The sequence below is a fragment of the Colletotrichum jinshuiense genome, chromosome 2 (assembly GCF_051148585.1).
Source record: "Colletotrichum jinshuiense chromosome 2, complete sequence".
NCBI classification, from domain to species: Eukaryota; Fungi; Ascomycota; class Sordariomycetes; order Glomerellales; family Glomerellaceae; genus Colletotrichum; species Colletotrichum jinshuiense.
In genome coordinates, this window is record NC_139309.1 from 5,085,032 (window position 1) to 5,112,363 (window position 27,332).

At 54.3% G+C, this 27,332-nt stretch overlaps 7 protein-coding genes across 7 annotated transcripts; 3 read left to right on the forward strand and 4 right to left on the reverse strand.

Annotated features, from left to right (window-relative positions):
* Positions 1-215: 215 nt before the first annotated feature.
* Positions 216-1,737, reverse strand: EsH8_II_001328 (SYLF and SH3 domain-containing protein; the record flags this gene model as incomplete). The annotated part of the gene is made up of 4 exons (XM_083264626.1): positions 216-279; positions 337-1,367; positions 1,498-1,601; positions 1,701-1,737. 4 exons carry the CDS (start codon positions 1,735-1,737, stop codon positions 216-218), a joined length of 1,236 nt encoding a protein of 411 aa, XP_083121948.1.
* A 1,468-nt stretch (positions 1,738-3,205) lies between these two features.
* Positions 3,206-3,614, forward strand: EsH8_II_001329 (SNARE domain- containing protein; the record flags this gene model as incomplete). The annotated part of the gene is made up of 2 exons (XM_083264627.1): positions 3,206-3,340; positions 3,456-3,614. The coding sequence occupies 2 exons, from the start codon at positions 3,206-3,208 to the stop codon at positions 3,612-3,614; spliced, it is 294 nt and encodes a 97-aa protein (XP_083121949.1).
* A 572-nt stretch (positions 3,615-4,186) lies between these two features.
* EsH8_II_001330 (uncharacterized protein) lies at positions 4,187-5,963 on the reverse strand (the record flags this gene model as incomplete). The annotated part of the gene is made up of 2 exons (XM_083264628.1): positions 4,187-5,778; positions 5,846-5,963. The coding sequence occupies 2 exons, from the start codon at positions 5,961-5,963 to the stop codon at positions 4,187-4,189; spliced, it is 1,710 nt and encodes a 569-aa protein (XP_083121950.1).
* A 2,016-nt stretch (positions 5,964-7,979) lies between these two features.
* EsH8_II_001331 (uncharacterized protein) lies at positions 7,980-9,683 on the forward strand (the record flags this gene model as incomplete). Its single annotated transcript, XM_083264629.1, has 1 exon — positions 7,980-9,683. One exon carries the CDS (start codon positions 7,980-7,982, stop codon positions 9,681-9,683), a length of 1,704 nt encoding a protein of 567 aa, XP_083121951.1.
* A 1,919-nt stretch (positions 9,684-11,602) lies between these two features.
* EsH8_II_001332 (uncharacterized protein) lies at positions 11,603-14,064 on the forward strand (the record flags this gene model as incomplete). The annotated part of the gene is made up of 4 exons (XM_083264630.1): positions 11,603-11,853; positions 11,928-12,154; positions 12,212-12,881; positions 12,936-14,064. The coding sequence occupies 4 exons, from the start codon at positions 11,603-11,605 to the stop codon at positions 14,062-14,064; spliced, it is 2,277 nt and encodes a 758-aa protein (XP_083121952.1).
* A 275-nt stretch (positions 14,065-14,339) lies between these two features.
* Positions 14,340-20,405, reverse strand: EsH8_II_001333 (carboxy-cis,cis-muconate cyclase; the record flags this gene model as incomplete). Its single annotated transcript, XM_083264631.1, has 10 exons — positions 14,340-15,178; positions 15,332-15,440; positions 15,503-15,763; positions 17,081-17,203; positions 17,278-17,307; positions 17,364-17,444; positions 17,499-17,762; positions 17,825-18,251; positions 18,309-19,595; positions 19,654-20,405. 10 exons carry the CDS (start codon positions 20,403-20,405, stop codon positions 14,340-14,342), a joined length of 4,173 nt encoding a protein of 1,390 aa, XP_083121953.1.
* A 439-nt stretch (positions 20,406-20,844) lies between these two features.
* Positions 20,845-26,091, reverse strand: EsH8_II_001334 (P-loop containing nucleoside triphosphate hydrolase protein; the record flags this gene model as incomplete). Its single annotated transcript, XM_083264632.1, has 15 exons — positions 20,845-21,067; positions 21,133-21,507; positions 21,567-21,647; positions 21,705-22,326; positions 22,386-22,501; positions 22,552-22,623; positions 22,683-22,806; positions 22,865-23,200; positions 23,271-23,433; positions 23,496-24,286; positions 24,340-24,573; positions 24,629-24,914; positions 24,974-25,203; positions 25,276-25,813; positions 25,867-26,091. The coding sequence occupies 15 exons, from the start codon at positions 26,089-26,091 to the stop codon at positions 20,845-20,847; spliced, it is 4,416 nt and encodes a 1,471-aa protein (XP_083121954.1).
* Between the last annotated feature and the right edge of the window lie 1,241 nt (positions 26,092-27,332).

Consider the following 27,332-nt stretch of genomic DNA (forward strand, 5'->3'; position numbering starts at 1 on the left):
AGGACTTGTAAGAGAAAAGTAGAATGATGACCGTTATCATAAAAGCGTCGTTGAGAAAACAGGATGGAATCCACCCGGAGTATCATGAATAATCAGAAGACCGTCAACGTCTGTCCCCCCACTCTTTGAATATGCAGTCTGATTCGGTAGTGATTCGAAATAGGAATACGTGGGTATTCAACTTTGCATTATGCTGCCTTTGACCTTGCCGAACTTTACTGACTCATCTTCACGTAGTTGCTGGGAAAGATGCCGTGTCTCGTTCCAATCATGCCAGTCCTGTTCTTAACGTCAGCTTTGTACATCAACAAAGGAATAGAGAGGTGCGTCACATACCACCAGTCGCTTTCGCTCTCAGTCTTCTTGAGTACCGTGATAACATCGCCCTTCTTAAACCCAAGATCACCGGGTTGGTCCGCCTCAAAAGTGAACAGCGCAACCGCCTCGTTCTTCTTAAGCATTGCGGACTTGGAGGCGAAGTTCGGCTTCGGTGCTGCAGGCCTGCCAGGCGCTCCGGTCTTCTGTTCAGGGATAAAGTCTGGAGATGGTTTATCCCTATAAACGTAGTCGTCATTGCCTCTGGAAGCAAATGTGTTGGAGCGCGACACTCCGCCAAAGCCACCGCCGGTCGGTCGGTCGTAGACATCGTCCTGCCATGTGTTGGATCTCTTGGGTCCACCAAACTCGTCAGCGCCGCTGCCGCCACCGCCGCCAAATACACTGCTGCGTTGTTTGTTGTTGTCTCCCTCGCCAAATCCGCTGCCCCGGCGGCCATTCCACACCACATCATCGTGATCCTGCTCGTAGACGGGGACGTCGTTGTACATGGCATCGTTGGTCTGACCGGTGCGGCCGGCATTGAAGGAGCGGGAGTTGAGAATGTTCATGAGGGGTGCCGCTTGGGGCGAAGGTCGGACGCTGCCGGTCAGGATCTGGGCGGCGGTGTAACGGGTGCCGTAGAGCTTTTCGTTGGCGTCGCGGCGCTCGATGATGACGGAGCCCTCCAATGAGACACCGGCGAACAGTCCCTTGGTCTTGGAGTAGGAGAAAATGCCAGCCACGCTCTTCAACGAAGCAGCACCGGCGGCCTCGGCGTTGCGACCCACGGGACCGGCAGCAATGGAGACATTTCCGCCGAGCGTCAGCGAACCGGCCTGCGCGAATGTTTTGACGGCGCTAGCGTCGTTCAGAATGAAGACGAAGTCAGTAAGCTCGAAGCCAATTTGTCCACCGAATCCCGCGCCCGCAGTGCCGATGGCACTTGGCGCACTCCATGATCCGTCGGGGAGTCGCGAGACGACGAGACCGCTGCCGAAGCGGCCGGAACCAAGGAAGCCGGCTTTGAGGACGGTGAGAATCGCAAGACCCTAGGCCAATCAGCACGTGTTAGCAAAACTGTCGCCGATATTCGTGAGGGTTGGGAGGCCTCTCGGTGTCGACTGCGCCAAGACGGCGGGGGTAGATCGCGTTGAAGGCGGGGTGGGAAATATGGCTCACCTTAGCATTGGCGAGGACGGAGGGAGGAATGATCTTGTCGGGACTGAAGGCTTGCCGGGGATCGATAAAGGAGGTCAAAATCTTGCCGCACTTTTTGCATTCCGCTATTCGTGGGTGTCAGTTGATCTGGCGCGACTGGACATCGATGACAGGCGAAGCGACGGCGGGCGGGATCGCCGGCAAAAAAAAAAAGGTGGACTTACACGCCATGGACGACGGGAGCGGGTTATGGAGGCCCATGATGACGTTGTATCGAGGTGACGAGTGTGGTATTACGGTAAGGTTGACGTCGCGATCTCGAGGGTTCGGGCAGGAGAGGAGGGTATAGAGGTTGGAGTGAGGAAAGGATGAAGGAGAGACACGACAAGACGAGAGGAGGTGCCTGGGATATTGGGATGCGATTAGGTAGGTACCTTGCGTTCTTGGGGATCCTCTTCGTCCACGGTCCGCAGCTGCACCGCGTGAGTCCACACCTCCACGTAATGAACGATTTAGTGGGGTCCCGGAGCGATAGGTGAAGAGCCGCCGAGGCCTGCGCCTCTTCTTTTCCGCTTGGCTGAGAGGGAGGACCTTTCACTTCCTTTTTCTGGTCTATTTCCCATTTTTGTTTTTCTGTTGGGTAGAGGTGGCATGCCTCTTTTTTCTCCCACGTTTATTTGCCATTTATTTCTTTTCTTTTTCCTTTTTAAGTGGATGGGCCGAACCCTCGTATCAAACATGCAGGAATCCAATAGCACCACATATCAAGTAAATGGGAGTATATTCACAGTGGCTTATGGGCATTGATGGATGTGCTTGGGTAATTTCTTCAGACTCTTTGCTCGGTGCATTAGTAGGCGTCCGTTTTGGGCAGGGCCAGGTGACGTGACGAGCTTTGGGATCGCCGGGACCAAATAAAACAAATTCGAGAAACGGACCAGGGGGCAGGCAAGCTGCTGATGTTACCGAGAAGGCGCTGCAACTGCTTCCCAGCACAACCTGGACAGAGGCGACCTGGACGGGGTGTGAGGTAATCCGCCTCTAATTCGCGGGGTACCTCGAATGGAGGGGGCATTCTTTCAGGTTCGGGGTCAGTGTGGCGCAGGCACTGACGCGCAACCCCACCAGCAAGGATGGCTTACTCCCGGGAGAGCGCAGTGACCACCTGCAATTCCACTGATCCGCCCTGCCTGCGTGCCGTGCTGACATTTGGACTGGGGGACGGGACTTTCGAGCCACCGGCCCCGTTAGAATCCCCCCCGTCCGAATTCCAGCCTCGCCTCTTTGTGCTGCCGACAGCCAGGCCCCCTTTTGTGAAAGGCAACGCATCGGCCCCATCGTCATTGTTTCGCCGCCCCAAACCAACCACACCCGCGCCCTCATCACCGGACACAACAACCCCCCCCTTCTGCCATTTCTTCAACCACCCAGCGTGCTGCCAGTTGGGACGACATTTGTTGCGCAACACTGCCACCATAGACACTCGATCTGCACGACCCTGACGATCCCTACGAAGACGAGCGATCTTGCGTACGCAGAAGCCGCAAGTCTCTCGAATTAACTGGCGGCGTGACACTGGCTGAGAGTCCCCATCGAAAGTCAACTCACCCACGAGCGAACCGACAGGAACCCCCCGAATCGCTCCTCCCTGTCCGCACCGCCGCCGTCGTACCCTCGTCCTCGTTCCCTTGCCGAAAACCGCCCCTAACTTGCCGCACACACCGCCAAAATGTCAGAAGCTTATGAGCGCGAACGCCAGAACAATGCCCGCCTGGACGAGCTGTCGGCAAAGGTCTCCGCCCTCAGGGGCGTGACTGTCGACATCTACGACAATGCGCGCGCCCATGAAGTCATCGACAGCACGGTGCGTCCTCTTTCTACCCTCCCACGCCCTAACCCCCTTTCCTCGAGCAAACTTGTTGGTGGAAAATGCTCTACGTATTCTTGGTTGCTGACGATGCTTTGTTCTCCCTCTCTAGTCCGAAACCTTCTCCTCCATGTCCACTCAGCTCAAGGGCTCCGCCGGCCGGCTAACCCGCATGGCCGCCTCGGGAAACAAGGTCGCCATCCTCAAGCTGTCGGGCATTATCATCGGCGCCTTCATCCTCCTCTACTACATCGCCAAGCTGTTCTTCTGATCGCTTGGTCTGGGATTCTTACGGCATGAACCTAAAGACGGGGGAAAGAAAAGAAGAGAAAAAACCTAGGGGGCGGGCGGGCGCGACACGAAAAAGGCGGGAGGCATCAGCCGCAAGACGAGCTTAGCGCCGACTTTTACCAGTTTCATTAAGGAGTAAAGGGGACCCGATATCGGCCCCAACAACAATTACAACAACAACAACACGGCGGGAAGAACATATGGGAGTACCTTTGAGATATGACGGCGTAGACGTTCAAATACCCTGCGCATGGATTTGGAGTTTTAGGCAGCACGACGGCCAGCTGGTTGTATTAGCACTCGCAGTAGCAGTGTCACTGTATACAAGTGTTCTATATCATGAATTCAATTGCTTGCTTCAGTTTCGGGCAAATTCTTATCTATGACGCTTTTGCAATCGAATTATAGACATGTCACATGAGGCCTCCCCTTTACACGGCATGCCGTCGACGTCCTTGAATGTCTATAGACCAGAGTAAATCCAAAGACCTAGTCTTGGATGCCCAACCGCAACTTCCCACACCCCCAAGCTCTCTTGCCTTGGCTCGCCATTTACTGCCACACATTCGAGAAAAGGTCTTCATTGCCTCCGACAGGCTTGGCAGATCCAGACCCAGTGGTCGGGCCTGTGCTGCTCGCCCATCCACCAAATTCCTCGTCGGCCGCAACCTTCGGCGCGGCGCTGAAACCACCAGACGCACCCGGGACAATCGGCGTGTTGGCGAATGATCCAGAGGAGCCCCATCCGCCAAAATCGCCGCTTCCTCCCAAGACAGGCTTCGGTGCTTCCGCAGGTTTGGCCGGAGCCGGCGCGGCGGCCGCTGTGTTTGTATCGGGTGTGCTCCAGGCGCTGGCACCCCAAACATCGGAGTTTGACCAGTTTCCTGAGCCGATGGCGGTCGTGGCGGATGCGGTAGGGTTGGCGGCGGGAGGTGGGGATCTGGTTTGGTTCGAGAGGTTGAAAACGGAGCTGGAGGCAGGAGTGGGAGAGGGTTTACTAGGGGGAGCGGCGGGTTGAGAGGGAGCGGAAAGGTCGAACAGGTCTCCCATAGAAGACGCTGGTTGAGCTGGCTTAGGCTGAGATTGAGCTGGCGCCGGAGCAGGGGAGCTGGACCAGCCAAATCCGCCAAAGCCACTGTTTGAAGACTGTGACTGATGCGTAGAAGCCGCGGGCGCCGCGGGCTTAGAGTCGAAGAAGCTGCCGCCGCTGAGACCGCCAAAGGCGTTCGACGACGCAGGCGGTGGCGACCTACTGGTGCCAGGACTGCCCAGACTTGCGAAGGGGTCTGCTTGGGCCGGCTTAGGGCTGGCGGTGTTGGAGAAGCTGAGACTGCTGAAGGCATCAGTCATGCCACCAAAGGACTGCTGCTGCTGGTGTCCAAAAGTAGGCGAAGGCATGCCGCCAAACGAGCCGCCCGGAGCCTGAGGTGCTTGCTGTTGCTGCTGGGGTTGCGGTCGCGGAGCCGAGGCGTAGAGGGACAGGATTGATTGCTTGAGGTCTGGTCGCGATGGCCCTCCCAGACCACCGGCCGCGTTGGTGCTGGCGGGTCGTGGCGGCGCTGCGGGCTCGCCGAAGAAATCCAAGCCCAACAGGGAATCCTTGGTGCTCGTGGCCTTCGGGGGAGCAGGGTCGGATTTCGGAGGGACCTTTCCGGGCTGCGGGCCGGCTGTGCTTGCTCTGGGGATGGGATCGCCACCGATAAGATCGACCTGCGGCTGCGGGGCAGCAATGCTTCTGGAAGGGGCGGCCGGGCTGCCAACCGAACTCTTCCGGACCGACTCTCTTCGCTCCACGTTTTGCTTCTCCTTGACCAGACTCAAAGGAACATCGTCATCGCCGTCGACATCGAGGCTGGCGGGGTCCGGGATGGGACCATCCATTGTCCATCTCTTGAGCTCGTACTTGGTGCGGATAAAGTTCTCAATCTTGGATTCCGAGGGGACGTGGCCGGGTGCCAGCTTGGCCTCCCAGTATTTGTTCGCGCGCGCGTTGCCCCAGCTGAGAATGCTTTTGAGTTGCTCGTCGGTCCAGGAGTCAAGGTCGACAGACTTGACTTTGCTGATGTGCGTACCCATACCGCGGTGGATGCCCGAACACCGAATACAGATAAAGACACCTAGGTTCCAACTGGCCCATCGGGGGTCTGCGATTACGGCACCGTCAGCGGCGGAGTCGAGCGGTAGTGGGGGAAAGAGAGGCTTCAAACTCACGCTTGTTCTTCTTGCAGTCAGAGCATACTTTGTTTGCCTCCAGCTTCAAGAGGCTCTTGATGGTCTGTTGGTTTTGGGCCGCTCTCTCGGCAGCGGGATTCGGCGGTCTTCGAGACATGGTGGCCTTTGTCTGTGTGTATGACCAAGACGACTAGAGAAGTTGCAGGCGACCAGAGGGTTGGAATTGACGGGCGCTTCCTAGTGTCGTAGAGAGTGTGGTCGGGGAAAGGGGGAGGAGCGCAAGATCACAGAGTTGATAATCTGGACGGACCTTGAATGTCGTGTGGTGTGCCTGGGATTAATATTATGTAGTGTATTAGAGTATCCACGCGGCGCATACCGGCCAGGTAAGGGGCAACTGGGGTCGAGAGTGTATAAAGTGTGCCTGCCTTAGGCATGGATGACGGCAGTGGAGGTGGGGGGTCCTTGCCTCTGCTCTGTGCATTCCATGCCTGCGGAAAGAGTTGGCTGGGCTGGCGGTAAGATGCTCTGACAGGTGCCCGTCGCCTTTGACAGGTGTCTGTATTCTGGTATTGCATCTGCTTTGTCCCAGCCAGAGAAACGAACTCTCCAATAATGGTAATTTCTCTGAAGATAGCAATTTAATTTATTTATTTTTCCTTCTTCCTGAATTAAGTTTCTGGGATAGCAGGCATGTGTCCCTCTTGAACATTCGCGAGCGTACTTGTACAAGTCTGGTAACAAGGTTTTAAAGGCTAGGAATGGAAGCACTAAAAATCAGCCAAGGGATTTTTAACAATAGCTTTCTTGTTTGAATCGGTTTTGTACGGATTCCGAGCCTTCTCTTACTTTCAAATACGCAAATATTAGCCAATCAAAGGGTACTGATTGAGTTTCCGGGATTCAGAAGTCCCCTTAGGTGAGTCTGCCTTTGGCTAGGCAGCTAAGACCAACCTGGGAAGTTAGAATGATACCTACCAGCTGTTCGACAGCTTAAAGTCGTTCCCTGGCGTGAGGTAAGCCATCCAGACAAACCAGCCTGCTTCGCTTGCCTGCGCCACTTGGCCACGGCTTCGAGGTGTATTCTCATACACTGTCGTCAAACCCAAATGGTAGCGACCAACAGAAGATGGCCTTCGTTTCGGGCCCCAGCTCTCGAAAGGCTCTTATGCTTCCAAGACGCAGATTTGTAGTCATGATTCAAGTAAATGGGCGACCGGTTCGTCCCACTTGACCTTGACAGTCCTCTTGGGCACCCAGTGCCGAAGAAGATTGTCCCACCAAGGACATATATGTACTGAGGTAAGCCTATGGCTATGTGTGTTTTGCAGAGTCGGTCGCCTCAAGGCATCCTCACTTCTCTTCGGATGTTCATAGCTCTCTTGATGAGTGTGGTCAAACCATACTTCTCCGAAATACGGTGTACCTTGATAGAACACCCTCCCACAATGGCATCTCAAGATCCCTACTCGGGGCTGCAGGGACGTCCAAAGATCTTGCGCTACATCACACCGTGTGTTGCAGTCGGCCTATAGGCCCATCCCTCAAGTGCACAATGCAAGAGCAACGCTTGCCTGGAAAGAGACCAGCCAGCATCGATGGCCTCAAACATGCCGCAACCCAAAGTCACCGAGCCAAGCAGACTAGCCAGTAAAGTTGCGGGGGCGGGACGCCGGTGCATTAGTTCAACGTGGGGGAAGTGAGGGGTCACGCGTCCAACCTACACTTTAATCCGTCGCATCTTGATGTCTCTCCAACCGATCCTCTCTCTGTCATAGGCAGGATGTCCGTCGAGTCTGCGTCTGTTCGCCGTGCGGCGTCATTGCTCGCATCATGCCTCCAGCTTCCATTAGCACATGCTATTAGCTGAGTGACTTTCCCCCCATTGAGGAACGGTGCGATATCGCTTTATGGCTATCTCGGAACGTTTCCCCTTGCCTCCGATGGAGGCACGCATCCTTCCGCCTGCTGTAACCAATTCAACATCAGACGTGGGCTGTTGTTATGCGGGGTGCTTTGTATATAAACCTAGGCTGCTGTCGCGTGTGTGAGCATATTCTACGTTGTAGTTCTCAAACACTGGCCTCTGCTATTCTGATCAACACATACTTCTTTCCTTCATACTGAAACCTTGGTTATTGAACGAGTACTTGTAGAGCATCCCTAGTCAGCCATGGCCCCGTCTGCAATCGAGAAAATAGCGTCAACAGTGACGGCCTTTTCGTCCGACAGATTCAGGATTCTGGTCCCTGAGAAGGTCTCTTCAGATGGCCTCGCTCTCTTGGAAGACAAGTACGATGTGGACAGCCGCCCTGGACTGTCCCCTGATGAGCTCATTGATGCCATCCCCAACTATCACGCCTTGATCGTGCGGTCCGAGACGAAGGTGAATGCTGCTGTGCTTGCAGCGGGAAGAAAGCTCCGCGTTGTAGCACGAGCTGGCGTGGGTGTGGACAACATCGACGTCGACGCAGCGACAAACCATGGGATCATTGTCGTTAACTCGCCGTCTGGAAACATTGTTGCAGCAGCCGAGCACACAATTACTCTCCTCCTCGCCACAGCACGCAATGTCGGCCGCGGAGATGCCACAATGAAGGACGGGAAATGGGACAGAAGCAAGCTCGTCGGGGTTGAAGTCGGCAGCAAAACCCTCGGCATCATTGGTTTGGGCAAAGTGGGAATGAAGGTGGCCCGAATGGCCATTGGTCTCGGAATGAAGGTCAAGGCGGTCGATCCCTATGCCAGCAGAGAGATCGCCCATCAAGCCAACGTCGAACTTGTTGCCGATCTCAAGAGCCTGCTGCCGGTAGTGGACTTCTTGACCATCCACACGCCTTTGATGGCCAGTACGTTGGACCTGTTAAAGGAGGAGGAATTCCGAACCATGAAGCAGACAGCCAGGGTTCTGAATGTTGCACGAGGCGGAGTGTATAACGAGGCTGCGCTCCTGCGCGCCTTGGACGAGGGGTGGATCGCCGGGGCTGGCCTCGACGTCTTCACCTCAGAGCCACCCACAGCCGACTCAACAGCATCTCGATTGACGAAGCACCCGAAGGTGGTAGCTACACCGCACCTGGGGGCGTCGACAGTTGAAGCGCAGGAGAACGTCTCCATGGATGTTTGCACGCAGGTGGCCGAGATCCTTCGAGGCGGGTTGCCGACGGCGGCTGTCAACGCACCATTGATCATGCCGGAAGAATACCGCAAGCTACAGCCGTTTGTGCGGCTCATCGAGAAGATGGGCGGCCTGTACACGCAACACTTTGTTGGCAGCAGAGGTGGTATGGTGGGTGGCCGGAAGTTTGAACTCATCTACCAGGGCGACCTGGCGGGTATATCCAACACACGACCGCTCTTTGCAGCACTGGTCAAAGGTCTCGTCTCGTCCATTAGCGACTCTGGAGGGCGCGACGTGAACATTGTAAACGCCAGCCTGACTGCCAAGGAGAAGGGCATCATCATCAGCGAGACGCACAGCGGAGAGGGGAACAACGCGGTATATGCCAGTTTGGTGACCCTTCGGTCCCATGGCGAAGGTGGCGAGCAGGTCATTGAGGGGTATGTGTCGGGACAGAGCATATACATATCCAAATTGGACCGGTTCAGCGCAACGTTCCAGCCGCAGGGGACGATGCTGGTGTTGCACAACTATGATGAGCCGGGCAAGATTGGCGGTGTAGGAACGGTGCTGGGCCGGCATGGGATCAACATCACCTTCATGCAAGTGGCTAGCTTGGATGGAGAGGAGAGGAGGGCGGAGGGAGGAAATGAGGCCCTCATGATCTTGGGTATCAGGGGGGAGATAGGCGGTGAGGTAGTAGAGGATTTGAAGCGAGCTGAAGGCATCCTGAATGTGAGTCTGGTGAGGTTGTGAGGAGGAAGGCGGGTGAGTACGCCTGCAAGCGATGAAACAAGATCGAGTGGGTTGCAGTTCAGAGCAGTTGATTGCCCCCACGAGTTCGTGGAGCTTGGCGGCATTGTGATTTTATTGGTGAACAGAAGGGCTCAATTGCAGGTGACAGGTAGTTAAATGGAGGCTGTTGCAACACTACGTAAAGGGGGGCGAGCATTTAATGCCTAACTAGATGAAAACGGCAAGCCTGAATATTGAGGTTTGTCATGCTCAATCATGGTGACAAACAGACAATGTTCACCCTTCGTGTCCAAAAAAACCAACATCCGCAGTTGCCTCTGTTACCACGTCAGGTAATCAATCGAAGTCCGGGTGTCTGCAGGGAGGGGGACAGGCCATTCTTTCCAACGGGGTCCCGCTTGGATGCATTGCTCGCTTCTGTTGTTGTAACTGCAACTCTTGCGACAACCCACCGCAGATCTGATGATTTTATGCAGGTCTCCCCGTAAATGCACAAAAACAAGTGGTGCGGAGTATTTCTCTGATGGGGGGGCAGCGCCGTTGTCACTACAAGGTCTACGAGATGGGTGACGCAGGGTCCGTGGTCAATGTCAGAACGCCTCACTGACTCTAGTGTCTATTCTCCCCACACCCTTTCTGGCAGAATTTGAGCCTCGAGTGCGTGACCAGACAATTGGACCAACGTGCCATTAACCTTACCCTCGCCCTATTTTCAATTCTCTTATTTAGCCCCTTCGTGGTGCCCAAGTATTGGCAGAAGCTGGGAACATTTCGGCCCCATCGATTAATTACATTGCACAAGCTGGGAACTAGGATAAAGCATACATATCCCTGCACTGCACGACTTAGACTATAGCAGATAAGGTACCTGCTTCCAGGTTGAGCTTTTCAAGACAAGGGACAGGCCTTAAAAAAAGCAGTCCAATCGCACCGAGCTGAAATCTAACCATATCTCTGCGCCGAGACCTACAGCTTCATTCCACGCGAGATAGCTCTATCGTGTTGTGGCTTTCATTGTTCAAGGAGCATCTCTCTCTCTCTCTTTTTCTCTCTGGGAAAAAAATCACGTTAGCTACCCCGGATTTTGTGGCAAAAAATGACGAGACATTGTGTTGCGGCAGAGGTCAAAGGCGGGGGCAAGTGAGACGGGACGAGGAGCACACACTGACTTGCCCTATCCGAATAGCCGGCAGGAGTACGTACGGATGACCTTTTTTGATCTTGCGTCTATTTGCATGCCAGTGCGGAGGTCCAAGGTCCTGTCTCTGCGGCAATGATGCATACCTCTCGCATCGCATCAGCCCGCCCCTCCGACCGTTGATGACGCCAAGCTTGAGCGCCACGAGAGCCATTGATTGGCCGATTATGGCACAGAGCACCCCCAAAAGACGAGCAGCAAAGCTTCCGGCGACGGACTCTCTCGGCCCCAAGGCATCTCTCTCGTCTCTCTCGTCTCTCTCTGTTTTTCTTTCCACGGGCCCTCGGTTTTCCTTTTGCTCGACTGCACAGCTCTCATCCATCGTCCCTGACCAACCCAACAACTTACCAATAACAATCTGCACTTCCCGTCATCTCCGCGTCGAGACAAGTGCCTTTCCTGCACCACTTAATTGCACCTGCAAGGCATCGCCACCCACTCGAGCCATCGCTATCCACAACACAACCCACCCCGTCTTCCGATCTTGGCTCGTTGGTGGAGCTTGCCCGCCTTGCCTTGTGCACTCTTGCGTACGCACAGCAGCTGCAGGGTAAACAGAGTGGAGTCCTTGTACCTTCCTTCCACTCTCGTCCGCGTCTGCCCCGTTTCTCGCCCGTCTCCCGCGCCCGTCGCATAAAATGTGCGCTTGACCTCGTTCCTTTCTTCCATCACTCCACGCCATTTTCCACGACGTACCATTCCCCAATTGACGAGCCGAAATATGGCCACGAGGGGAGTTGTCCCGATACGACGGGGCAATAATGTTGGCGGCTTCGGTCTGGTCCGCACAGCCGTGCTGGGCCTCACAAAGGCATTGACCCTGGGTGTCTCCTCTGTCGCCGCCGCGCCTATACACGCGAGGAACCATCCCGACAGAGAGCCCGAGGTAGATGGCGACGCATTTTGGCCGCTCATGGGCGCCTCCATCGCCCTCGTTCTTCTTGGAGGTGCTTTTGCTGGATTGACCATCGCGTAAGTTACACGAATCACATCTTACACCTGCCGTCATGTCGTGTTGGGACCCATTTGCTGACCTGTATGATTAGTCTGATGGGACAGGACAGCATCTACCTTCAGGTCCTCTCCGGCGACCCCGACGAATCCCAGTCCAAGAATGCCAAGCGCGTTTACAATCTGCTCAAGAAAGGAAAACATTGGGTTTTGGTCACCTTGCTTCTGTCCAACGTCATCGTCAACGAATCGCTGCCAGTTGTTTTGGATCGCTGTCTTGGCGGAGGCGTTGAGGCTGTTGTCGGCAGCACTGTTCTCATCGGTATGTTGGACAAAGCCAATAAGTTTCTAAGCAACCGAAACTAACAATATCTTGCAGTCATCTTTGGCGAAGTCGTGCCCCAGTCCATCTGCGTTCGATACGGTCTCCAAATCGGTGGCTACATGTCCAAGCCGGTGCTTCTGCTCATGTGGCTTATGGCGCCCATTGCCTGGCCCACTGCCAAGCTTCTCGACTGGGCCTTGGGCGAGGATCATGGTACCGTCTACAAAAAGAGTGGTTTGAAGACTCTCGTCACGTTGCACAAATCTCTCGGCGAGGTCGGCGAACGTCTGAACCAGGACGAGGTCACCATCATCAGTGCCGTTTTGGATTTGAAGGAGAAGCCGGTGGAGAATGTCATGACCCCCATGGACGATGTTTTCATCATGGCTGAGGACACTGTTCTCGACGAGAAGACCATGGACAACATTCTATCCGAGGGCTACTCCCGTATTCCCATCCACGCCACCGGAAAACCAACCGATTTCGTGGGCATGCTCCTTGTCAAGATTCTTATCACCTATGACCCCGAAGACTGCTTGCAGGTCAAGGATTTCCCCTTGGCTACTCTGCCCGAGACCCGCCCCGAAACGAGCTGTCTGGACATTGTCAACTTCTTCCAGGAGGGCAAGTCGCACATGGTACTGGTATCCGAGTATCCCGGTGCTGACTACGGCGCCATTGGTGTTGTCACCCTTGAGGATGTCATTGAGGAGCTTATTGGAGAGTGAGTCGCATGCTTGATTTCATCTCCCTCGAGAATTGCACTGACGTATTGCAGGGAAATCATTGACGAGTCTGATGTTTACATCGATGTGCACAAGGCTATCCGTCGCATGACTCCCGCCCCCAAGGCCCGCCCACACAAGAGATCTACCGAGCCTTCTCCCAGACCGATCCCCGAGAACGGCAACCTGATTGAGTTTGGAGACGACCAACAGCCCCCGTACGAACGCAATGGCTCCATCAGTGCGCTCAGCGATGCTCCCAACAACCTGTCAAGCAGCGCGCCAAGGACAACATTTATGATGAGAAGGAGTTCCACAGGACCGGACGGGCGTATGACGTCGTCTGCTGTCCCGGTGAAGGCTACGTTTGATGAGGCTAAGCAGCATCTTAAGCACCTCGGGCCTTCCAATCGCGCATCAAACCCCAAGAACACCAAGTCTACCACGGTCAAGATCAAGCCTGTTCCAACTGGTGTGCCTCTGGCGCAGGTGCTGAGCCCATCACCAAGGCTTCGCCCTGCCTCTGTGGCTGGCGATATAAACGAGGAGAGATTAGAGGAAGACCTCGACGAGCACACACCTCTGATGCGACCTAAGCTCACTGGAAAAGGTGGTGTCCACGCCATTCGTAAGAGCTATGGCGTGGCGGGTATGAGCGAGGCCCAGATTAGGCTCTCCAGCGGTTCTCAGCACGATGAGGATGTCAAGACCACCGACAAGGTGAACTTACCCCCCACCGTGCAAGAGCATAGCAGCCCCGAAGCCGCACAAAGCGCGACTCCTGAGGCTGCACGGACGGACTTGACCATCGTCGTTTCTCCTGGCCGAGCCAGCAGCGCGACTAGTGTCACGAGTATTGTTGAGGAGGGATCTGCCACGCCCAAGCGCCGACCTCTTGTTCGAAGCGGTAGCATTAGCGAAAACGTGGTCGAGACAAGCAGTGGTGTGCGGAAGATTATCATTCAGGCGGCCAGTTCGGAATCCGACGAGGCCGCGTCCAAGGGGTCTTCTGGACACCGCTCTCGCGCCACTAGCCAGTCCAACGTAGTCTCCAGCCATGATTCGGAAGGTGAGGAACACGGTGGCGATGGGGCGTCCAGCACGGCGCCAAGCACCAACAACGGCCAACAAGCGAGTAAAAAGAAGAACAGAAGGAAGAAGCGAAAGGGCGCCAAGTCCTGAATGGGGCGTATCATGTTTCCGTAGGCGGGGATCTGTCTTGTCTGTATGATATCGTGTAGTAATTTGAACGGTTCCACGGTTTAAGCGCAACTAAGCATTGTTTGTTCCGCCAGTCCGTTCCCCTTGTCGCCAAATCTATGAAGCTTGATCTCTTTATAGCAGTGCATAACAAGTGACATGCCCTGGGTTTCTATTCTATGTCTTTCTACCTCATTTAAACCCAAAGTGACTTTACCATTACTCCGTCCATAATTTTTTTCTTCTTCGGCCCGCGCTCAATCGTACCAGATGGCATTCATTCCGAATCCGGGCTCGGGAATCCGCAACCTCGCGACGCGGCCGAGGAACTCGTCCTGCCAGCGGTAAATCTCAATCCAGCCCTCCTGGTCGTCGGTGATGGCCAGCCACTCGTCGCTCCAGTCGCAGGGGCTGACGGCGTTGCTGTGCCCGCCGCTCGTCGGCGTGGGGTTGAGGCAGATCTGCCTCTCAATGTGGCCGTTGTCGTCGAGCTTGAAGGCGGCGATGTAGCCCGTCACGTCGAAGCTGTTGGAGCGGGCGGTCGCGAACAGGTACTTGCCGCTGTGGGAGAGGACGCAGACGTCGGAGCGGTACATCTTGTTCTTTGCGCCGGGGATGCCCGGGGGGATGAGGGGGAAGGAGCGGTTGGTGTAGACGGGCAGGTGGGTGGCCGGGTCGACGACGTACTCGCAGAGGCGGTTCCCGGCCTCCATCAGGGCGTAGAGGTACTGCCCCGTGGGGTGGATGGCGACCCAGCGGGGGTGGTCGCCGGGGTCCGGGGCGGAGACGGAGCCGACGAGGTCGAGCTCGGCGGAGTCGGGGGAGGTCTTCTTGTGGACCCAGAGCTTGTTCGCGGTGAGGTCGGCGGAGTAGAGGTAGGTCTCGGTGGGGTCGAAGACCATGCCGTGGATGCCCGAGTTCGGGTCGTAGGGGTAGTTCTGGACGTTGGTCTGGAGGGCGCCCGCGGGGGAGACGGTGAAGATGTTGCCGTGGGAGGCATGCTTGTAGAAGGGGTTGCAGTAGACCGCGTGGGGGGCCTTTTGCGCCGCGAGGAGGAAGATTGCGCGGGTGTTTGTTGTTGAGAGGGCGGCGTTGGCTGGCAGTGGTTGTTAGTTTGGTTATGCGCAAATAGAGGTTGCGATGCAGACAGAGGTGAAGGGGGGGGGGGGGGGGGGGGTGGCGTTGAGACGGGGGTGAGAATGCCGGCGCGCGCGCACACACAGAATGAGTGGTGGTTGGGAGAACGTACGATCATGGGTCATGTCGTGAGAGGCCTCGTGGACGATCTCTGACGGGCTCTTGACAGCGTAGCTGGACCACTTCTTCATGGCCGCGCCGTAGATGTTCTTCTTGTCATGCTATGTGTCGCATTGTGTAAGCCAATTGGTCCGGTTGGAGGCAGAGAGGTCCGTTGTCTTACGCTGAAGGTCATCCATGATATCGGCTCGTCCTTGGGGATCTCGGTGCGCTTGACGAGCTCGAGGGTGAGCTTCTCGTCGTCAAAGGCGACGGTGAAGATGGCTCCTGGTGGGGTCCAGGTCCCGATCATGAGGTGGTGGACGGGCATCTTGGGCGTGGTTGAGAAGAGCCTAGTAGGGGAGGTTGTCTTGAAGATCGAACGGATTCGGAACGATCGCGGTAGCATGGACAGAGCGAAGCTGTTTGCGACGAGGACGGGCGACTGGGTAAAAGAGGGAGGAGACAGAGAGGGAAGATGTCGCGTCGGAGAAGTTAGGAGCGAGTAAGTCAACGAGTCCCACACACCGGCGCCGAGGTAAAAAAGCTCCAAGCAGCGCGAGCTCCGATTGGTAAATGTCACAACGGGACTACAGTGTACTAATTCAAGGGAAGGTCATGTGAAGAGAGGGAAGAGGGAAGAAAAAGTTGGAAAATGAGCTGGCCAACAGTAAAAAAGGTATACCTTGCATCACGGGGGAGAGCTGTCGCGGGCAGCTTGTGCTGCCCCCCATCATTCCGAACCCCGGACAACGAGGGGCATGGTGCATGGAGAGCCCCGCTCTTTTGTTTTCGGGTGTGGGGTCGCCATAATTTAGAGGGGCAGTTCGGGAGATGTGGCGGTAATTGGGCGACGGGCAATCGTTCCCGGCAGAGTGTTCTTCCCCCACCTTTCCACCACAGCACTCAGCTCGATCCAGAACCAGCGACTGGAGTTATGATTTCACGGACTCGAACGATCAAGATATATATCCAGGCGACTTTTCGTGCTTCGTCTGAGCAGAAGTGGACTCCGGTCGCATGAGACCGGCCGGCTCGTACCATCGGGTTCGAGGTGTCGGCCCAGAGAGTGACGTTCGCATCACACGACAAGTGACCCGTTCCGTGCTCACTGCCGGGCCACCAGGGCCGACGTGGGTGGGCTGCGGCACATTCCGCACCCCCGGGAGACGCGACCCGGGCGCCGGGCGGTCTACACTAGCACAGCGCACCCTGTTCCATCCACTATCTGCGGCTGAATTATTTCACTGTCTAGGAGCGTTTTGGCGGGCCATCGGCCAAATCGCCGGTTGGCGTGTTAGTCAGGTTCTCAAGGTTGGCCCGGTTTATGTGTCAATGACAAGGGAGCAGAGACACCATTGGGGGTTGAACTTGCACGGTTATGTCCCGCCCGAGACATGGGAGAGTCATCGAATTCCGAGGTCCAGGTGCATGGGTTAACTCCATGAAACGGCCACACAAATAGTGTTTGGGGAGAAGGGGGGGGGGTTGATTTCCAGTATCATTATGATATTTCAACTCAAACACCAAGAATTCCGGAATCTCTTCGCGAGAAAACGCTTCTGGCCCGAGAGTTCACTGCGCTCTTGCCGTCTTCGTCCACTTGGTGCCGCTTGAATTTTTCCAGAGCTGCCGCAATCCATTTTTTCGGCGAGATCCTCCTAGCCATCTCCTCTGTCTTTCTCTCCAACTGCAATCGTGTTAAAATGGAAACAAAAAGGGCCCTGCTTTGGATGCGGCGTGGGGATGACAGGACACATACATTGGTATACTTGAAGACCAGCCACACTGTTGACATCATGAGAATGGTAACGGTAGCGAAGGGAATATAGATCCACCACGCAGGGTTGAACTGTAAAATGTCGATGTTCATACCAAAGCAGGTCTATAATCGTTGAGAATGCTTAGCGCAAAGTCCACAAGAATCCCTCAAGGGTCCGTTGCATGGTTGGCACATACCGCCACGAATGTGAGAGGAAGGAATATGAACTGTTCCCCGCGTTAGCATGAGGCTCTCTTAAAACTCTGCGGGAGCAGCAGCTCACGGTAATCCAGCTCAGACGCTTCATGCTTGCCGACATGGAAACCGATCGCTGTGCCTCTCGAATGGAGACACGGTTGAATTCCTGTTCGTCTTTTAACACCATGGCGGAAGTGCTGCGTCGGCTGTCCGGACGCACCATTTGTAGAAGATCCTGCGACGTCTTGTCCAGCTGGTCGAGCTTCTTGCTGATTTCGTTGGAGAGCCCGTCTACCGTCCCCATGAGCTCCCTCAAGTCCCAGCTTCCGCTGTATCGATTGGAGTATTCCCTAGCAAACCTTCGAGCCACGGACGTGGTGTTTTGCAGTCGCATTCGCTGGTCTACCCATTGCTTCCCGTCGTGCAAAAGCTGGTCTAGGAGACCAGGATCGCTGCCTCTAGCTTTCAACACTTCAGAGCGTCGCTGGAACGGGGAGAGCGTCAGTCGGCTTGTCTACCCTGACCAGAGAGGAATAGAAAACGTGCCTTGGTATTGAGCCATGTAAGGTAGCTGTCGCATAGTGAGAGCCATTCCGTCTTTATATGGGCGAGGAAATACTGGAAAAACTCTTCGCCGTTCTGAGGTAGCCAGACATGCGGCAATGTAGTGAGATGGCTCGTTGTCAGCCAGAACTGGGTGTCGTAGTCATTTCCGCAAAGCTTCACGTTCCAGCATATCAGATAGTGGCCCTCTGGTTTCTCTCCGCATGAATTTATAGCATCATCGTCTTTGAAAGACGGGTAGGGGGGGAGCGTGATCTGGACGACAAAGCTCCACGACCCTTGTAGCGTTTCGTCCAAGCTTGGATCAGGCTGCAGGATGACGAGTTGGAAGTGCTCCGGCGGGGACTCTCCTCGAAACCTCAAGTCGCGCATGATTAACTGTTGTGTGGGAGGCGCGAATGATCTCTGCCTTGGAAAAGAGAGAAGTTTGAGCGTCTGTGGGCATAATACGTTGGATGGAGCTTACAGAACAGATCTTTCGGTGCCGGGCTCCTCGATGAACCGCCTACCCCCTCGCAGGCCTCGAAGGAAAACACCCCGCTCCTCTTCCTGACATAGTTGGAGAGGTGTGTCTTTGGTCAGGCCCAGGGATTGCCGAAATTTGTCAACGCTGATCATCCTGGTATCGGCATGATTAGCTAGGAAGACCATAAGCATTTCGGAGCTGTGCAAGTCGAGAGCCAGCTCAGGGGGGGTCACGCCATTAATGTCCTGGGCGTTCATATTTGCCCCTGCAGAGATAAGAATGTTAGCCAACTTGATGTCTTTCAGTGTGACGACATCATGCAGAGGGGTCTTCTTGAAAATGTCGGTGGTATTAACGTTGCAACCGGCCTCGAGCAGACACTTCATCAATTTAGCCTCCCTGGCTTGAAGCAGGAGCCGCAGCGTCATTCCATCATGCTGGCCAAGGAGACGTATGAGCGCCTTCTGGCCGAATCTGGCTGCCCACCATAACGGCGTGTGCCCGGAGCTATCTTTGCAATACACCGAAGACCCGCTTTGTATTAGACGTGCTGCCGCCTGTTCTAGACCGAAATATGCGGATAGGTGCAGTCCGGTGATGTTCTTTGGGCAAGTTTCGCGACAGAAGGCCGTCCCAGTGCTATCTTTTTCTGTCATCATGATCGCCTGGCCCGAGATCTCAATCATGATTTTGTCTCTGAGGAACTCCATCACTTCCTGGCTCGGCTTGGAACAACGCTGGGAATGATAGCCCCAGTAACACGCTGCGTATTGCAGAAAGGGGTTGGCTCGCAGCCTGTCCTCATATTCCCGATCGGATTCGCAGGGACCACTGGCCCTGGAAGTGTGCGATATCTGCGCTATGCAGCGGGCAGTGAGGTTTTCGTGGGCCCTCGAAAACCGCTCGTGTTGCGTGTGCAAAAAGTACTCCTTCACAGACAGGTGAAAGAACCGCACAACCTCCGTTTTCTCGTCGTAGTGGACTATCCCGCCAAGGTCCGCAATGATGCACTGGAGTTCCGGCAGGGTTTGCAAGTCCTCCAAAACGTCCGCCGCAAGGGCGTGCTGGAGCTCCTTCATCGTGAGTGGCCGTGCCGAGAAGGTTACCCATTCAATTACATCCCAAGCAAAGCCGCTCCCACGCTGTGCCAAAACAGGCCCCGTCAGCGCATTAAAGATTTGTACTAGATCTCCGCTCAGAAGGCTCATAGACTTGAGAAATCTTCGGTACTGCGCTTCGGTTCGCGTAGCCAGCAGCGAGTTCACTATATTATCTGTGATATTTGGTCTATGTTTGTTAGAAGCTCGGCGACTGTGTGTGGTTGCTTTTTAGGACAGCAACTTACATGCCTCCTGCAGCAGCAATTACCAGTTCCGAAAGCGCATCTTTGTCTGGAATAACGGAAGACGGAACCGACTGGAGAGACTCGATTATATATGCCGCGTCTCGTCTCGGGGAGTCCAATGGCGTGGTTATATACGGCTTGAGATCGTCTAGCTCATCGAGGACGTCCCTTGATGTGGCAAAGATCTTAATGTTGAAACTCAAGCAGAGTTTATAGACCGATGATAGGAGCAACCTTAGATTTTTCTTGTTATATTCATCGAGCCCGTCGAGGATGAAAAAGAATGGCTCTGTGCTGCTTGGAAAACCGTGGCGCATTACCGCAGCCAAGTCATGAAAGGCCTGAGCCAACGTTCGGCCGCTGGCTCCGACCTTTTCAAGGGCTGTGAGTTTGGGCAAGAGGGCTGGCAACGCTCTTGAAGAAACATTTTGGGCCAGCTGCCGGAGCAAGATGGTAAGGAGAACATCGGCCGTCTGCAACTGCGGCCAGGTGTTGAATATGCACGCAACCTGCCGGTTCTCCCTCTCAAGCCTGTCGAAAACGACCGACGCCAAAACCGACTTCCCCGAACCGGGGGGAGCAACGCAGAGAAGCGTCCTATATTGCCCGCCCTGCCATGCATAGTATTCTTCTGTAGTGAAGAGCCGCACACATGTTCCTGGGTTCCGAGCGTTGAGATGGCTGAGCAGGATGGAGAATGTCTCGTCGCTAGAGGGCAGACTGCGTAGAAAGTCGTTCCATGAGTCCTCCATTTTCCCGATACTCCCAAGACACGACACTATAAGTAGGTAAAGGACGCATATAGAAAAAATATCGGGGCCCTTTTTAAATGACCAAGAAGCTGGAGGAGAGAAGAAATCATTTATGCCTCCGCCGAGGCAACTAGCGCCTGCAATATGTATGTAAATCCGGCTGCATGAAGGCGGTACTTCATCCATGCTGATTGGCCGCAATATTGTGGAACGCTCAGTACGACAGGATCACCAGCTGCAAGAGAACTGAGTGGACCAAGTCTCCTCGGCAGCCTAGAACGTGCCGGCGATGACGAGTCCATTGGGTAATGTAGTCTCGGAGAGAAGAGACAGAAAGGGAAGAGGGTTCGTTATTCATTACAAGTATAAGTATATACGCTGAGTTGCGACATCACCACCTAATCAAACACGATCTTACAAGAGCTCGTCTTCTTCCTGTTCAAGCCTCTTTATATGATTGCACATAGAGTCCCCTGAATGAGGATTCTTGTTCCAGGAGCTGCTTGGGCTCGCCATACTCGACGACTACTCCTGCATCAACCACCGCAACCCGGTCAAAGTCCAGGATTGAATCCAACTTATGCGCGATGGCGATGATGGTCCAATCTTGGAACCAGGAGCGAAGCACATTGTCGATGACGCGGCTCGATTCATCGTCAAGACTGGTTCGCATACGTTACTAAACAAATTCTTGGAAGAAAGAGGGGGGGGGGGGACGCCATCTTACCTGCTGGTAATCTCATCCAAGATGAGGACCTTGCCCTTCCGCAGCATCGCTCTCGCGAAAACCAACAGCTGCGCTTCGCCATTCGAGAAGAAATTGTCGTCTATGACCGCGTCGAGGCCACCTCGCTCCTCGACCTTGCCCCAAAGTTGCACTTTCTCGAGGGCTGCCACCACCTCCGAGTCTGCCACAGTCTCGGTGGGGTCGAGATTCAGACGGACTGTGCCGTCAAAAATGTAAGACTCTTGTGGCACGGCGACGAGCTTTGAGCGGACGTTTTCATGGGCGAGTGTGGAGATGTCGACGCCGTCGATTGTGATGGCGCCGCTGTCCAGGTCCATGATGCGGAGTAGGCATAAAATAAGAGAGCTTTTTCCACTATAAAACATGTTAGAAATCTTGAAAACGGGGCACAAAGGGGCTTTGGGATGATATACCTGCCCGTACGGCCGCAAATGGCAACCTTTTGGCCTGGTTGAATCGACATGGAGACGCCTTTGAGGACGGTTCCGGATGACCTGAGAAACTGACTTAGTACTTTCCATCGAGACATAGGGATTCACATCTGGACTTACGTATAGGATGCCGTCACATTGGAAAACTCAATCGCCCCTTGACTGGGCCAATCTGAAGCCGGCTCTGCGAGATGTGTCTCCGAGTCACTCTCAGATTTCGTAGTCATGGAAAAGTTCCTCACTCGCGCAACCGCGCCGAGCGAGACCTCCAACATGACCCATGACGTGATGATCGCCTTCACGGTACCGCTAAATGCCAAGACGTTGGTCAAAGCAATGCCGATAAACCCAGGCCCAATCTGCTCACGCAGCGTAGTTACGAGGACGATTAGTATGAGCGCTATGGCCGCGATGACCATATCGACAGAAAATGTCAGCCAGCGCTGGAGGCAGGCGAGCAGATAGCTAGGCCTTTGGGAATCATCCAGCCGGCTCATGTTGCTTTTCTCGAAGGCGTCCTCCCATTTGAATGCCCTGATAGTCGCTAGGCCGTCCAGGGTCTCGATGAGCTGCGTGTACAAAGGTGCCTTGTGTTCAATGTCGAGAAGACGCATCTGGCGGGATGTACGAAGGTAAAAGTGTTGGATGGCGTAGAAAACGGGGATTAAGAGGGGGAGAATGGCAGCCATGTATCGAGAGGAGACCGAGATCATGATGAATCGAGCCACGCCGAATACCACACCTGTAATTTATTAAATTCAGCTGCGACGGATATCTGAGTGGGTAAATGAGACGACGTACCAACGGCTAGACCAAGGGCAGCGGCCGGCAACTCCATATCGATGAGTTGCAGGTCCTGACTGAACCTGTTGACCGTTACACCGCTATCTACGGAGCTGTGGAATGACATGGGGGCACTTGTTTCGTCAGTTCTGATCCAGTGAAAGAATAAGTAAGATCTTCTTACTGAGAGGTGGTGTCCAGCAGTACGCCGTGGAAGTAAACTCCCGACTTGTTGATGATGACAATGAAGAGTTGCCTGGAATGGTTTGTCAAAATTGCGGTCTGTATAGAACCATGCGTGAAATCATTACTTACCACATGCCGAAGAGAACAGAGACGACAGATCCAATCCCAAGAGCAGCGTAGACCCCAAGCCACTTGCCAAGGTCCTGATTTGGCTCCTTCTCGTTTGATTCCGCCCACCATTTGAGCCAAATATCTAATGACACCTCCGGTAAGCTGTTGAAGATGGGACTGAGAAAGCGGCGAACTCTTACCGGGAAATGAATCACAGAATGCAAAGACGATCATAGCACCAGCAAATGCCGCCAAGCTGAACCAACCGGCCGCTCTAGCGTAGAAGCTGTACATGCCCCAGTCTCCGAGTTGACGTGCAGAGTCCACTTGGTCCTCGAGCGCCCCAAGGACTGTGACGGGCGCCCTGCCCTCGTTGGTTGTCGTCTGGAGGGGTCCAGTCTTTTTGTCCTCGGCAGATCGACCGGTCTGTCTAGGAATGCTTGAGGCTGAGATACGCCTCTCATTGGCCTCCCCTACTTTTATCCGGCCATCCTCGTCAAGAAACACAACATCGTCAGCTTGAGGGATGCGTCGTGCTACGAATCATCAGCCAAAAAGTCAAGAAAAAAAAAAGAAAAAGAAAAAAGGGGGGGGGGATAGACGGACAGTCAGAGGATGCCAGTATAACAGTCGTATCTGTGTTTCGAAGCAAGCCATTGCTACCGAGGAGGTTGTTGAAGACCAAGTCTTCAGTGCTCGAGTCTAGACCACTGAAGACATCGTCCAGCAAAATCAGCTCTTGCCTTGCATAGAGGGCTCGTGCAATAGCCTGTGGAAGATTTAGCACCCTATAACCGACACAGTTCTGTCCGGGCATCAGTTACGACATACCAGACGATGTTTCTGTCCCCCGCTCATGGATATTCCCTTCGTTCCAGCTACGGTGTTGTCTCCATTGGGCCAACTAGAGATGTCTGCCTCCAAGGCGCATGCGTTGACAACCGTTTGGTACCAGGACTGGTCAAAAGCACCGTAGCCGGAGATGATGTTGCGTACCGTCTCATTGGGAATCCAAGCATTTTGGCCGCAATATGTGACGCCGGAGAAGTTGGTGCGGATAGTCCCCTTGAATGATGACAGCTCGCCGAGTAGAGCCTTTAGAAGTGTTGACTTACCACAGCCGACAGGCCCTAGAAGCAGCGTGAAAGCTCGCCGTCTGATGTTCCAGTCGTCGATATCTATTACCGGCTTGGAGTCATCCGACCAGGAAAACGTCCCCTTTAAGGAGGCGATGGTGTTTTCAGCAAGATTGACACTAGAAACCTCATCCTTGTGCATTTCGGAGAGCTCAAAGTTGTGCGTTGGACTGGTAGCCTTCTGGAGGCTCTGAGAAGTCCCATTATCCGGTAGCAGCTTGACGATTCGTCCCTCATCATCTGCCGTCAATCTGCCGTCGACTCGCTCATTTCCATTTAAGAAATCCTGGATGCGCTGAAAAGATGTCATGGTAGCAGCCAAGAGCGGCAAGGCCATGATAATTCCAACCAGAGGCTGGTTCACCAGGATCAAAAGGGAATATGCGGTGAATGCCTTTGAGATGGTCAAGGCATTATCGCTTCCAGATGCCATCCCAGCGAAGGTGCTAAAGGTGAGGATCGGGGACCAGATTGGCGTACAAATTACTTCGTACCGATTATTAGCAACCGTGATACTCACTGTAAAATGAGTGACTTACAGAACATCATGGACACGCCGAGCAATATTCTAAACCTCCTGGATACCTCGAGCTCGGTGCCCCGGAGCTTGCGGATCACCGAAAAGGCCGCATCATTGAGGCCGGATATCTTGAGCCACTTGATGTTTCCCAAGGTCTTGGATGTCGCCGATACGCGGTCTTGCGATGCCTTGATCCACTCAGCCGACGCCTTGCCCGTCGGAATCGCACAAAAAGCCGTGGCGATCAGAACAACTACCAGATCAGTTAATGTATGAAAATAGGTCAGCAAGTGGGCAGACCATCATACCGAAAACGAGAGCGACGGGCATGGCGCAAGCAGCCCCAAGCTGCCTGTAAATTAGGTAAATCCCGATGCCTATCTCTAGAATACCTCCCCATGTCTCGTGAAGTTGAGTGATGCCTTGGCTGATGGTCTCGGAATCGGTTCCGACCAAGGTCAAAGCCCCCGAGGGACTGACTTTCGGCGAAGTCAAATCCAGACACAGTGCCTTCCGGTATACGAGTGCGGTGGTGCTCCCCCTAGTCATGGAGGCCACACGTTGATTGCGCCAGTCATACTGACCCGTCGACACCTGCACGCCTTGTTTAGCTGTCGTAATCCAGCGAGTCTGGAACAAAGAGCGGGACCCACAGCGATTCCCGTATAAACGAGCACGTACGCCCCTATCAAGCCAAAACCGCGATTATTGTAGGGCTGCGTCTGCGGCTGGCTGGCGAGGCTGATAGCCTCGTTAATGAGAAACGGCTGGGCATAGCTGAAGGCGATCTGGAAGAGTTTCGGGATGATGGCGGTAGCCACGGGGCCCGCAAATACGCGGAGCCAGGTGCTGAACAAAGCGCCTGGGGCGGTCCTGTCGGGGACTTTTCCCAAGCGGCAGCCGATATATTAGTCCGCGGGACATCTGTTTTAGTCGGGGGCCGGGCATTAATTACCTTTCTCCCACGCACCTGCGAGTTTCTTGTATAGAGGCTCCGAGGCTAGATCGGGGTCTAGCGGGTAGAGGTCATCAAGTCGAAGAATGTTTCTGTACCCATTTACGAAGAGCGACGTCAACCAAAAGAAGACCGATCTGCTGAATGTACCACTGGTGACTTCCTTGGAATATCCTTGGTGTTGCAGGACCAGGATGCTTCGCTTTTCTGTCGATTCCAGCAGGATCATTACAGCCCTCAGAGCCAAGGTAGAAGTGAAGACGGCAGGGATGGCCTGATGGGGTCCCAACATCCACAGGGTGCGAGCGCGGGCAGTATCAAGCAACACCGACAGAAAAAGGTAAGTCGAGAGCACAAATGACGGCCTTACCGACCGTTCGTGCGCGAGCCATGACAACAGGGCGAGGCCCAGCGAGGCGATGAGGCCAAGAACGGCGGCGGGGATTGTTGCACGCGTGTGGGTGATTGTGGTTGATGGGGTGGTTTTCCAAAGGACGAGAAGAGCAACATTGAGGGCAACCAGGGAAACGGATGCACACTTTCACACGTCAGACATGTTAGGGGGTGGAAGGGGTTTCCGCTAGGACTGACGGCTTTGAGAGGGCGCAGGGCGCTGGTTACGACTTTGACATCCGACCTAGCCAGGCGTAGGACGCAGATGGGAAGAACCAGCAGGAAGATGCATTGCAGGGGGATCGTGAGTATGCTTTCCTCGAATAAAAGCGTAAAGTCGAAGCCGCCACGGCACAATTTTCCGGCCCACGGGCCGAACGAGTTGTCAAGGCCGGAAGGGCAAGCCGGCTGCGGGACCCACATGGCAAGCGGCAGCGGCTCTGTGCTGATGAGTGTTTCAAGACCAAAAGGGGAAGTGAGGCAATTTAAATCAGTTGCATATTTTTAAACAAAACATGGACGGAATGCAACGTTTTGTGACTTCGTCTACCGTACTAGCAGTGCAATGGTATCAGACCCGGAGGCAAAACGCACAAGGACATTAGAAACATAGGCGTAGGGTGTCCATATTTATGTATATGGCATACAGCCAAGTAAAGGTAGGTTGTTGGACCGCGAAGGAAACAGAACGAAATGGAACGCGATTGTGCTGCAGCTGTCGGATAACTCGAATGAATCCTTCGTAATTTTGAGGCACCAGCCTCAGGCAAAGCTGCCTAGTTCGAGGTAAAACTGGTTGTGCCAATAGAACGCATTAGCATTCGGTTGGCACAGCCACCCCACCAACAGCCTAAAGTGGAAACGATCTCATCTTTAACTGAGGAACCAGATGACAGTCCGCTTCAAACGCGATGGGAGATTGAGTATCAAGTTGTAAAATAAAAACCAACTAAAAAACGGACGAAATGTGTTTAGCTTGAAGCAGCAGTGTGAATGAAGGCTAGCTAGCTGCATCGGACATCTCGGTCTCCGACCTTGGACCAGGCAAGGTCTGGGATGGATGCAGCAACACTGACGAGAAGGAGCGAGGGGACCGACGGGCATATTGAGTCCGATCGTGGAACCGTCCGAGCCGCGAAGGTTCGTGGCAGATAGGATGACCTGAGATGAGTGAGGCACGTCTCATGTAATGCAAGGCAAGTTGAAAGGCACGTGAAAGGCTACTGGTAAGGTAAGGTAGGTAGGGTGAGTGATTGATCGACTTAGGTGTGGTCATAATTCGTTAACTTTCATCTTCATGATTTCGTCTGAGGTCGTGCCCATCTTTGCTAAAAACAGACTTACACGATTCAGAGCAAAGATGGGAACCCGCGGAGGGCAGAGCAGAGCCATTTGAAATACATAATTAGCTGTCCCACGTGTAGAAGAGCACAGATGGAAGGGAAATCCCCGCCCGACCTGAAATGGTGACTCGTCATCACCCATGTAAGAGTGGCCACGAGGTTTTGATGGCCGCCAAGCCGGGACCCTATGGGGCACTCCCTTCTGCTCGGGTCGGTCACAGAGCTTCTGCCCTCCGCTTCCGTCCAGTGATGTTAGTCACAGGCTGATGTTGACAATAAATAAAAAATATGGATCATGAGGTTTAATGCAAGCCGAGCTGA